The following is a 13,431-nucleotide window of genomic DNA, read 5'->3' on the forward strand; positions in this document are numbered from 1 at the left end:
CTTACATCTGCAATCCCACATGTTATTAGTGAGCCAGATTGTTCAGCAACTTTTAAATTCTTGAACAGATTGGGATGGACTTCATTAAGACTGACTTTTGTAACAACCCATCCTGTCAATTCCACCAATGAATCAATCGTGTAGCCATAATGCAATTGGGAGTAAGAGCCGTGAAGCCTGTCAATGAGAAATTGGAATTGGCCTCATGAGATACTCAGAGTTCAGAAATAAACTTAATTAATTGACTCTTATTAGCATTGTCCCTTTAAGAGGAAGCATGGCATAGTAAATAGAAAGCTGGTCTCAGAGTCAGGAAGATCAGGCTCTATTTCAATCTGACACTATATACATCACTCTGGGCAAGTCACTTAATTTCAAGTCAACTTTTATCACCGATTGTCTTTTGGACATCTTGAATAAGACTATAACTTGAAGAGAAAATATTGATCTATATTGGCAAGAGAGAGGTTTCCTTATTTTTCCTATAACAATGAAATAACAAGTTTGAGCCCAAACAAGATGTTCTCCAAGTAAATACTTGTCCCATATATTATTAAACAAGGTTCACAAATTCTCAAGCTGTGGAGATAAAGTATTTAAATGTAATTCAAATTAACAAGTATTTAGTAAATATTTGTCATATCCAACAATAAACTTACATTCTACTAGGAGACATGAACACAGATGAGAATATACAAAGTAATTTCAAAATAGAAGGAATACCAACTAGAATATAGGGAATTGGGAAAAGTCTTCTCTAGGAGCTATGCTTTCAAGGAAGGTAGACATCCACAGAGGCACAGAAGTGGCAGAGAGTGTGACTTGTACAATCAGAAAGTCATCTGAGCTAGAAAGTAGAATGCATGAAAAGGGAATAATATGAAGTAAAAGTGGCAAAGTAGATGAGAACTAAATCATGAAGGATTATATATACTAGGATGTGTATTTACCTAGAAACAATAGGTAACCACAGCAGGTTTTTGGATTAGGGGACTAATATCATCAGATATGTGTTTCAGAGATATCATATTGGCAATTTGTATGGAAGACAGATTGGAAAGGAGAGATATTTCTTTTTTTCATAATTATAACTTTTTATTGACAGAACCCATGCCTGGGTAATTTTTACCATTATCCCTTGCACTCACTTCTGTTCCAACTTTTCCCTTCCCTCTCTCCCTCCTCTCCCCCAGATGGCAAGCAGTCCTATACATATTAAATATGTTGCAGTATATCCTAGATACAATATGTGTGCAGAACCAAACAGTTCTCTTCTTGCACAGGAAGAATTGGATTCAGAAGGTAAAAATAACCCAGGAAGAAAAACAAAAATGCAAACAGTTTATATTCATTTCCCAGTGTTCTTTCTTTGGGTGAAGCTGCCTCTATCCATCATTGATCAAATGAAACTAAGTTAGATCTCTAAGGAGAGATATTTCAATAATCCAGGCAATAAGTGATAGTCTGGATGAGGATAGGAAGCTATATGAATACAGGGAAGGAGATAGATTGAGATGTTGTGCAGGTTAAATTAATAAGATTTGGCAAATGATGGGTTATGCTTATGGAAACAAAAAAGGATTGTTCCAAAGTTGTGGGCATAAGTGACTAGAAAAAGGTGACATTCCAATCCAAGGGATGTACAGAGAAGGACAGAATTTAAGGAAACTATCATGAGTTCTGTTTTGGACAAGTTGAGTTTGAATTGTATCTGGCATTTCCTGGAGATATGTTTCTCTCTCTCTTTCTCTTTCTCTCTCTCTCTCTCTCTCTCTCTCTTTCTCTCTCTCTCTCTCTCTCTCTCTCTCTCTCTCTCTCTCTCTCTCTCTCTCTCTTCTCTCTCTCTCTCTTCTCTCTCTCTCTCTCTCTCTCTCTCTCTCTCTCTCTCTCTCTCTCTCTCTCTCTCTCTCTCTGTATGTGTCCATCTCTCTTTCTGTGTCTCTCTTTATGCCTTTCTCTCCATTGATTTATATTTCCTGGTCTACAGTTGTCTATCACCACTTGCCTTTTGGACATCTTGAACTGGATATTCAGCAAACTTTGTAAATTCATCATGTTCAAAATAGAAATCATTATCTTTCTGCCAAAATTCTTTAGCAATTTCCCACCCCCTTTTCCTCTGAGATTCTCTCCCATTTCCATAGTGTAGCTTGTATTACACTTGTTTATCTGTAGTTTCCTTCCTTAGAATGTCAGCTCCTTGAGAGTAGCGACTACATTTTTGCCTTTCTTTGTATTACCTGCACTTAACACAGTAGCTGGCACATGCAAGTGTTTAATAAATACTTGCTGATTGATCTACCAATCCCTTCTAACTACAACTGTCTTTGAGTCTTCTTAATGTCTCAATGACCTATTTCTATTTCTGCAACATGAAGATTGTATGGGAAGCTGGTCATGATTCTTTTTTAAAATTTCATTTATTTATTTATTTTTGCTGAGGCAATTGGGGTTAAATGACTTGCCCAGGATCAAGCTAGGAAGTGTTAAGTGTCTGAAGTCAAATTTGAACTCAGGTCCTCCTGAATTCAAAGCTGGTGTACTATTCACTGCGCCACCTAGCTGCCACTGGTCATGATTCTTAAGTTCTATGTTGAAGGTTTTTATACTAGAAACAAAATGAGATAGGACTCAAACTCAAGTTTCTTGCTGTCCATTCCCTGGAAATATTTCTACTTCTAGAAAAAGAAAGCAGGGACAAATTATATTTGGGCAATTTTGGGGGCTTGGGATCTCAGATTCTGGGACTCATTGTCTCATCCCATTTCAGAATTAAGGATTCATTTTCTAAGTCAATCAACTCGTTGGTCAAAAGGAGTTAAAATCATTGGGCACATTCTCATTCTTCTGTGGCATATATGGGATTCCCATAAATCTCTCAGAAGTGAATTACCTTCCTTAGTCACTGGATTCAATAATAGTTATTGTTATTAGCTGGACACAGGTCTTGAATTCCAATAAATTTTCATTTTGACATATCTCCTTGAAAATATTCTTAGACATTTCCCATAGGCTGGTTCAAAGGACAGTTAAAAACAAACATACAGTTGCTGGGATTGTGATGTTTACCTGTAGTTCTTGCTGCTAAGGAGGCTGAGACTGATGCATCATTTGAATTATGAAAAACAGGAGGCCTAAAGTCAGGTGTCCACTCTAAAGTCTGGCACCAATATTAGGGGTCCCCAGAAAGGTATGGAGATGAGTTAAAAGTGCAAGTGAATCATCTGTTTGCCTAAGAATGACAAACTAGTTTAAGTTGTAAACAGAATAGTTCAAAGTTTTGGCTATATTAAAAGCAGGGTTGAGCCATGAGTGGCCACTATATTTCTAGCTTGGTCTGAGAAAGATAGATCCCAACCGTTAAATAAACAAGCAAATAAATGAACAAATAACTGAATGAATAGATGAATGAATGACTAATAAATAAGCAAACAAATGATTAAAAGTAGTCAGTTGAGAGGTTCAAAAGTGAATCGAGGTTCTAATAAAGAAATGTCTTACTAGTTTCTCATTGAGATGTTATGTAATGTGACATTGGTTAGAGTGCTAGATCTGGACACAAGAATTACTGGATTCAGGTTCTGACTTTAATACTTATTAGCTCTGTGACTATGAATAACATAGAATAATAAGTGAATTGTAAACATGGAAAAGTCACTACTTTAATTACTGGGCATGGAAGCTTAGACTCTCTGATGCCAAAGGGCATTCTGCAGCTGATTCAACTCTCTAATTCCCTTTCCTTCTTTCCCCTCCCCAAAAGGCATGTCCAACAAACAACAGGTTTGCCTAAGGACTAATTAGATTTGCCATATCACAAATAATGGGGCAGGATAAATACAACCATTTAGGAAAGTGAAGAGAAAAGGAAGGCTGGAAGTTCCAGGATATGCTTACTTGGCATAAGCCTTCTCAAGCAAACAGGGCCAAAATTCATTGTTCCCTCTTCGAGGATGTACAAACAGGTATTTTCTATTAATTGATTCCACAGGGAGCCGGTCATCAACCACCACATCCACCCATTGTCCACATTGCCAAAACTGAAAGAGAAAAGAGAGAATTCCCAACCAAAATGACTCTAATTTATATTAAGCTGTGGTTCAAATGAGAGAATAATTGTTAAGTTCTTAGCACAAATTCTGGGACATTTTAAGTACTGTATAAATGTTGTTATAGTACTACTACTAACTACTACTACTACTACTACTACTACTACTACTACTACTACTACTACTACTACTACTACTACTACTACTATTACTACTGTTCCTTCTGTTGCTGCTGCTGATATTACTACTACTGCTGCTGCTGCTACTCCAATAGTGATTGCCAGCACTGTATGACTTTGGCCAAGTCCAGCTACTTCTCTAAGTTTCAGGTCAATAGACTTCCATCTGCCAGTGAGTTAAGAATTTTTTACATTAAAAACAAAACAAAACCAAAAACTCTATGATCTGCCAGCCAAATGTAGCCTATTGCCTGTTTTTGTATGGCTCACATTTTTTCTTTCCCCAAATTATTTGTTTTTTTTAACATTCTTTAAAAAAAATTTAACTTGTAAATTCTCTTTCTTCCTCTAGTCCCTGCCCCATGCATCAAAAAGGCAAGCAATATGATATTAATTATACATGCAAAATTATATAAAATGCATTTCCATATTAACCATTTTGCAATTTTTAAAAAGCAAGAAATCATAATTCAGAAAAAGTGTGAGTTTCCTCTCCAACCCACCCTCATATCCAAAACACATATACAGGAGGAAGAACCTGGGTTCTGGAGGGAGGACATTCATATAAAGGGACTGAGGACAAAATTCAGGGATTACATTTTGGAGAGAAATAAATACAGGATCATCATAATGGCAGTGAGAAGGGAAAAAGAAAATCCCATAAAGGCATTTGTGATGAGCATTCAAAGACTAGAGTCTAGGTTTTATGGACTTGATTCCTAATGCCAAAGTCTGCTTATCAGAGGGAGGAAAATCCACCTCTGATGTACATAGCTGGAATGTCCAAAAGTTATTGATTATTGTCACTTTTGGAGATAATATGAATGAACAGTAAAGTTTTAATTCCCCTCTTTCTTTCTTTTTTTTCCTGCTACTGGTAGGCATATTCTAGAAGAATTTTCTATTTCTTTAAACTGCTTCTAATTCCTGATTTCTTTCAGACTGGTCACAAATGATGTGATTCACATCTCTTTATTATTTGCCTACAGGGAGATTGCAATAGAAGAAGTCAGCAAATAGCTTGGAATATACAGAATTAAAGAAAACAGTAGTCTAACATGTTATGGTACTTTTTTCTTTTCTTATATAAGAGTTGAGCTGAGAGAGAATCTTGTGGGTTTGATTTTATTAATAATTCGTATCAGTTTTTTTCCTATTCTAAACCAGCCATCTCTTCATTTCTCCTCTGGCTATTTTTTATTCCAAGTACCTTCCCTTCTCAGTCCTTATTCCCAACCCCTGTCAGCTTCCTTAAGTGTATTCTCTCTCCCTATTTGATTTTAAATTTCTTGAGGACAGGCTTTCTTTTTTTGATTTTGTTTCTCCAGCATTTAGTGTGATACCTGGCATACAATAGGTACTTAATAAGTGTTTATTCACCAACTCATATAAGTTCCTAAGTAATAGAAAAAGAAACATCATATTACTCATAATACTTTATCTCTATGCTACGAGCCACAAATAAGCAATATTCAGGTACCACATAGCACTAGGATTTCAATGAAGCTTCCTAAAGTCAGAGTGGACCAAGGAAACTTATGATTTGGGCTACTCATTGAAAAGAAAAAGGTGTAAAGCATGGTTGTACCCAGGAGCTGGGTAAAATTCAGAAAGTAGAAGGAAAAAGAGAACAAATATTGTTGCCTTTATATTTTTCTCAATCAAATCTTGTCTTATAGCACTTTTTGGTTACAAAAGTATATGCAAAATAGATACAAAATACACAAAAGGTGATTTTTAGAGAGAAGCATTAGCAGCTAGAAGATTAGGAAAGACTACTGTTCATGCTCCCCTGAAGTTTGTGCTCAACAAGACTGCTAGGTGGTTTGAATTGAACTTTAAAAGAAAGTCATCCCTAAAAGGTCACAGAGGAAAATAATAAATCCTAGGAATTAAAAACAATCTATACAAACCTTACAGTGTTGGTTTGAGGTAAGTGCTTTAAGACAATTAGGTGGGCTAATGCATAAAGTGCATTTTTAGAGTCAGGAAGAGTTGAGTTTGAATGCTAACTATGACCTTGAGCAAGGTTAAATGACTTAAAAGAGATCATTTAACTTCTTTTAGCCTCAGTTTCCTCATCTGCAAAATGGGAATAATAATGGCATCTTCCCTAGGATCAAGTGAGATAATATAGATAAAGCAATGTGCAAATCTTAAATGTTAAATGTTAGCTATTATTGTTACTACTAAATAGAAGTTGCTGAATGTTGTTGTTTGTCCTTCATTCTTGAAACCAGGGAGGTGATGTCATTATATGCAAGTGAATTATATTTAAGGGAGGGAGGTCTATGCAAGGTCACCCGCCTCACTTTCCCCTACAGAGCTATCTGGGTCCAGTGGCCACATATAGAGCAAGATGATTGGAGATGGTCCTGGATGAAATGAGAGATCTTGGTCTTTTTAAATATAGCAGAATATGTAGCAGGTAAATGTAGCAGAAATGCAAAATTTGTGTCAATATAAAGAAAAACTTCCTGACAAAGAGAACTGTCCAAAATGGAAATAGCTAGTTAATGAAGTAGCTGGAGGTCCTTAAACATATACTGAATTACTGTTTGACTAGTTGAGAAACAGGATTCATGTTTCAGGCAGGAGGGAGGCTCAGTTCTCTCTGAAGTCCCTTCTAATTCAAGGATTTTATAATTCTAGATGAGTTTTCCAGGGTCACATAATAAGTCAGGAGTGAAGCCAAGAACAGAACATAAATCTCCTTTGTCTTAGCTAATAATAACTTGCATTTCTACAACTTTATGAGGTGTTTTTCCTAATGTAATATGGTGATGCCCATCTAATTTTAGGTGTAGGAGTATAATAATTACAAATGACAAAATCCAGAAAGTTGGCAACTTGCTCAAAGTCACACAGCTAGTAGGCAAGAGATTTGCAATGGGAATGACTGTTCTTTGTGGTCACTTTCTACTTTCTCACGCTACTTCCTACTCTACCACACTGCAAATCAGGACAGACTCAATGACAAATTCACCTGTCAAAGACCCTGGAAACTGGTAAGGATCTTTGTCTCAAAGTCTCAGACAAACGGAACTATGTTTGCTGCTCAAAACCTCCCTATGTGCCTTTGCCAGTATAACAGGAGTGGCTGTAGACATTATTAAATACCTGTCTTTTGTAGGGTACTATGTTGAGTTCTGAGACTATAAGGGAAGGTAGTGAACAATTATTAAGTGACTCCTCTGTGCCAGGAGGCAGCCAGGTGGCTCAGTGGGTAGAGCATGAGACCTGAACACAAGAACATCTGAGTTAAAATCCAGTCTCAGACACTCATTAGCCCTGTAATCTGGGAAAGTCACTTACTTATCTTTGTCCTAAACCACTGGAGAAGGAAATAGCAAACTACTCTAGTATCTTTGCCAAGAAAATCCCAGGGACAATGTTGGTGGCCTAGAGTCACACAAAGAGTCAGACACCACTGAACAACAATGTTCTAGGAACTGTGCAAAGCACTTTATAGATATTATCCTATTTAATCCTCAATAATTATTGAGGAAGGTGCTATTATTCTTCCCATTTTACAGTTTAGGAAACTGAGGCAGACAGAGTTAAATGTCCAGGATTGCATAATTAAAAAGCATAAGGGAATATATATTTTATCTCAGACTTTAGGTTTGTTGTTATGGAAAAAGAATTCAGAGAACCTGAATGTGAATCCCCTCTCCAATGCTAATTCTGGCTTAGTTTCCTCATTTGCAAAGTGAAGGTTTTCTCTAGTTGGTCTCTGAGCTAAAACTAAGATGTGATGATCTGAATCCCTCCATTAAGGGGGAGGCCACACAAGCAAAGTAACATGGTGGAGAAAGAGCGACCCTAGCCATCATCTGTTTATAAATAGGGGAGCCCTCCACAGGACTGTCTGGACAGCTGGAGGTCGCAGATGTTCTCCTGGCAGAGCAAGCTGAGGATGTGCTCTGAGAAAGCGGAGGGTGAGGGAAGGACGTCGCCAGAGACAACACAAAGATGTTTTCACAGTGATTAGTAAAGCAGCATCATTCAGGCTCCGCAGTGTGTCTGAGGCATTGTTCAAGCAGTAAGAAATATATGTGGGGAGAAGGGCAGCACATGGGGGCTGGGTTGGAAGGCAAGAGAAGCATCTTTAGTACCATGAAAGCACCACAGAAAATGTTGAGAATGCTGTCATGTATCCCAGTGACAGTGAAAAAACCCCACTGAATCTTAGTGAGGAAGCTTAGGTTCAAATCTTAGATCTTTCACTAACTAATTGTGTAACTTTGGGTAGGTCCTACCCCCTCTGAAGGGCCTCAGAGGCTTCATCTAGAACATACAGAGGCAGGCCATCAATATCTCTTCTACCAACGTTCTGTAGTTTCTTCCCCCTTAACAATCAACAACACATCAATATTTATGTGTCAGGTACTGTGCTAAGCACTAGGGCATAAAGAAATCAAGTTGGTAAGAAGATATTAAGTATTTACAGTGGACCAGAGTAGGGTTCTTCCTCCCATGGATTTGGATCATGAGACCTGAGAGATCCTCCAGTCCAATCAACTTATCTCACAACTAAGGAAACTGAGGCTCAGAGAGGGAAATGGCTTCACAGGACCACTGATTTCAGGGTTGGAAGGTATCTAATCTACTCCCATTTTTTGTTTTATTTTCTTTACTTGTAAGGTACAGTGCTTAATAAATGCTAGTTGGCTGGTTTCCATATAACCAACATAGGATTTGTCCATTCAGTCTTTGTCTGAAGAACTTCAAGGAAGTAATGTCTAGTGCCTTCTTAAGAAGGTAATTTGTATCTAGAATAGGATTCAAAACTCACTTCTTCCTGACTCCAAGTTAAACATTCTTAGCTATCATGCCATGTCACATCATGGATGCCTTTTAACTTCCTGTGATTTTTCAATGACCTTTCTGTAGGATAAGCAGATGGACATACATACCTGGAAATGGAAAATCCCTGCATATCCTGCTGTGAAGCTTTGGTTTGAGGGAATGATCTTTGCCAGAAGTTTGGGTTTGTGGGTTAAAGAGCCCAGTGCTGCTAGAAACCAGCAGTCACCTGTCAAAAGATAGAAAAATTATTTGTAGAATCTAATGTCAAGGAATAAGAGGCACTTCGATGGGCACTTACTCCAACCTGGATTTGACCAAGAATTCTTGTCACAGCATCCTCAGCAAGTAGCCATCTGGCCTCTCTTGAGGCTCCCAGTAATGATGGGGACCTCATCATTTCTCAAAATATCTCATTCCCTTCCTGAACAATTTCATTTACCAGGAAGTCTCTCCCACACTGATCCAACTGAAGCAGCACCTTGTCATAGGAACTCTATATCATGAATATTTCATTACCTTCTCCCAAAATTAGAGGATCTAAATCTAGGAAGGACTTTGGAGGTCATCTCATGCAAATTCCATAGACAGACAAGGAAACAGGTTCAGAAAGATTGGTTGAGTTTTCCAAGACCATGTATGCAGTCCATAGCAGGACCAGAACGGAAACACTTTTGACTGCAAACAGAGCTCTTCCCAGTGGATTACACATTTTACACTACACTGTCTCTCTCAACACACATGATTCATGATCCTATATTTCCTCTCTGACTGTATATCTGAATTTTGGGATGAATTTTTTATTGTCCATGTCTAGGAGAAACAGAGGAGAGGTAGATTCACCCCCAAGAAGAAGTAAGAGGATCATATCATTCCCAAAGAGTGAATATATATGTCATAGCCCAAAGAACCTGTTTGTTATATTAGCTTAAAATGCATAAGAACCTTTGATGATGTCAAACAATCAATCAATAAAATTTATTAAGTGCCTACTCTGTAGGGAATATCAGAAACACATAAAATACAAAGCTATATTCTCTCCTGCTAGTGGAAAGTACTTAATGTTGGTCTTTTGTGACACTATAATACCTTCTTTACAAAACTGTTATACTTCTAGGGATACTAGCTTCCCTCACACTCCACTATCCACAAGATTCCATTACCTACAAGACTCCCCATTTGGTGCTTTTCCTGGAATTCCCAAGAATCAACTCAGTTTCCTAATTTTTAAAAAAAATACATTTTTATTGATGCTTTTTGTTTCTATATTGCTTAAAGTCCCCCTTTACAAATTTTAAAATCTATCTATACAAATGTTCTAAGATTTTGATGATATAAAAGAACTACTGGGGTGTGAAGTTCCTCTTCCAAAAGACCTTTTTTAAACTAAATTTTTAATGAACAAAAAACAATTTCCTCTTTCTCCCAATACCCCCCTTTCTTGGGAAAAAAAGAAAAGAAAAAGAGAATCCCTGTTAACAAAAGGAAACCAAAGCCCTATAATGTTATGTTCAAAATATAGTTACAATGAACTCTGTCTTGGTCAGAGCATATCTAAAGTAGGTGGTATGGTAGATTGAGCACCAGCCCTGAAGTTAGGAGGACCTGAGTTCAAATTTGACCTCAGGCACTTTAATACTTCCTAGCTGTTTGACCTTGGCTAAGCCACTTAACCTTCATTATCTTAAAAATAAAAACAAATTCAATGATTAGTGGGTAAAAGTAGCAAAGAGTTTTTTCCTTGATGATAGGAAATACTTCTTAATAATGGAAACTATCAAAAAAATGGAAGCTCTAGGATACAAATCCCTGCCTTCTGGGACTGCACATTATAGCCAGATTAAGGTGTGTGGAGAAAGTGTGATGGCTGGAAAGGTAAGAATGGCCTAGGCTGGGAAGAGCTTTAGAGCCATAAAAGTCATTAATTAAATATGAACCAGACTTTGAGGGAGGACAGACTATAGCCTCAATTATCTCAAGTCTCTTCTGATTTGGAATCTTCCCTCCTAAGGATTCTTTGCTCTCTTGGGTCACCTGCATTTCTCGTATTGCAGGTTGGGATGCTCTAGTCAGGGTAAGGGTTTGAGAAAAAAACCTCTCCAATCCATCCTTACTGGTGGCCCTAAGCTGTGTGGCCATGGCTTCAGAATCCATATCTGGAAAGGAAAATGCCATGATCTTACCTGCTCTTCCTTGTCGAATATCAAATTTGCTGATACCATCCAGAATAAAGTGAGGGAACGCAGTCCCCAATAATTCCTTAAAAAAAAAGAAAAATCCATGACTAAGATATTTTCATACCATTATGACCTAGTAAGATGTTTTGGAGGATATGAGGTTATTCTTAACTAAGTACTTAAAATCTCATTTGAGAGTTTTTAGCTCAGTTGTCAGATTTTGCCTTTAATCTAATAGTCAATCAACATTTATTAAATGTCTACAATGGGCCGGGATACAGTGCTGAGGACTGGGGATATAAAAAGAGCTCCAAGAAATGTCACTTTGCTAGCAGCAATTACTGAGCAGACTGGCAATGCGAGGTTAAGTAATATTCAGAAACAACAAGAATCTGCAGCCTTATGTAATAAATTATGAACAAAAGAGTTGCTCTTGGTTGACCTGAGTTATCTCACTCCTAGTAAGAGAGTTCCTTTATCTTGTGTATTATCTGGTATATTCTTATCTCTATACTTTGTCTGATATCTGTTTGCTTTCATCTTGGATGAATGGATTTATTTGCTATTCCTTACATGTGAAACTGGCATTTGGTGCCAGTTATATAAATTGGGAGTATCTTCTCTGTTGGATAAAACAATCAGGACTGCAGCTTAACCTAAAATTATACCCCCTAGACCAATAACGTTTGGAGGGCAGATAGATGTAATTTTAGCCTAGTACTCCCTCTTTTGGAAGAGCAGAATGGCCGATGCTTGACAACAATATCTTTTTTTTCCTTCTTAGCAAGAAGCAAAGTATCCCATCAAGAAGAGTGTTTGCGGGGTATTTACTGTTGTAGGCTTCTCAAGGAATTATTTTTAAATTTAAAATGTGAGCATTCAAACATTGAAAATCAGCAAATGCTATAAATTAGGACTGGTTGTTAAACCTATACACCTGTATAGGTGCAGGAGACTGGAAATATCTCTTCATGCCTTGTTTTGATCTACACATAGAAAAAATCATGTGAGCACAACCTAAATAAGTAACAAGGCACACTTATCCCTTACACTGGCCTAGTAGGTCTCTCACTCCCAAATCAAATATCATTATTCTGTTAAATGTGCAAATGAAGAACAAATTATTCTTCAGCTAATGACCCTGTAGTGGAGATTGATTCAGAAATATTCTCTCTGTAAATTTAAATGGCCTATCTAGGGACATTTTCTGACATAGAAATTATAATTCCTCTTATGTGACCCAGTCAGAATACTACTTTCCCTAATTGAATTCAATTAAATTAGACAAACATTAATTAAGTTCCTACTATAAGCAAGACACTGTTCTAAGTTCTAGGAATACAAAGACAAAACCAAAATCATTCCTATCCTTATGGAGCTTCCATTCCACTAACTTCCAAATGGTTCAGTCGAATCACCTCAAAAAGAGAGAATAGCCTTTTAAAAGGATTGGAATAAATGTCCCAATTTTCTCAAAAAGAGAATCAAATGAAATTTAAATTCGATAGACCAGGGAGCTTGATTATTATTCCCAGCAACATTTTAATTTCTATTGTGATCACAGTCAAACTAAGCTAGCTCTACTTCCTTCTTTGACAGGATTATTAGATGGTAGGAAAGGAGTATGCTATAAATGTGGTCTACTAAGGTTTTAGTAAAGCATTTGGTAGCTTTTCATGCTATTCTCTGATGAAAAGATGCCAGCTTAGATGATAATATTAGATGAATTCAGAACAGATTAAATGTTGAGATACAAAATGTGGTCATTAATGGTTGCATGTTATCATGCTAGGAGATTTCTAGTGGACTGGTCCTAGACTGTTTAGTATTTTTATCAGTAACTCAGATAAAGGCTTAGACAGCATCCTTAGCATATTTTCAGGTAATGTGATCTTAGGACATTTAACTAACTCACTGTATTCTTGGGATAGCATCCAATAAATCTTGACAGGTTAGAACATTGAGTTGAATATTATGAGATGAATTTACTAGTGATAAACACACAGTTTTACATCTAAGTTTTAAAACATCAATCTCACAATTACAAGATAGCAGGGGTTTGGCTATAAAACAATTTTTTTCCTGAGAAGATCTGAGGTTTCAATGAACTTCAACTTTATGTGAATCAACAATGTGACATAACAGTCAAAAATGCTGTAATAATCTTGGACTGTCTTCAGAAAAGTATTTGTTGTTGTTTGTTCAGGTTGTGTACAA

At 37.0% G+C, this 13,431-nt stretch overlaps 1 protein-coding gene across 1 annotated transcript in view; it reads right to left on the reverse strand.

Moving 5' to 3' along the window:
• LOC127548625 (calpain-13-like) overlaps positions 1 to 13,431 on the reverse strand; it is an 85,289-nt gene that overhangs the window by 24,423 nt on the left and 47,435 nt on the right. Inside the window, exons 3-6 of the mRNA XM_051976111.1 lie at positions 11,221 to 11,296; positions 9,148 to 9,266; positions 3,898 to 4,040; positions 6 to 177 (exon numbers count right to left, since the gene is read on the reverse strand). Coding sequence (XP_051832071.1) covers positions 6 to 177; positions 3,898 to 4,040; positions 9,148 to 9,266; positions 11,221 to 11,296 — 510 coding nt within the window. The remainder of the gene's footprint in view (positions 1 to 5; positions 178 to 3,897; positions 4,041 to 9,147; positions 9,267 to 11,220; positions 11,297 to 13,431) is intronic.

Source organism: Antechinus flavipes, chromosome 2, assembly GCF_016432865.1.
Source record: "Antechinus flavipes isolate AdamAnt ecotype Samford, QLD, Australia chromosome 2, AdamAnt_v2, whole genome shotgun sequence".
Lineage (NCBI taxonomy): Eukaryota > Metazoa > Chordata > Mammalia > Dasyuromorphia > Dasyuridae > Antechinus > Antechinus flavipes.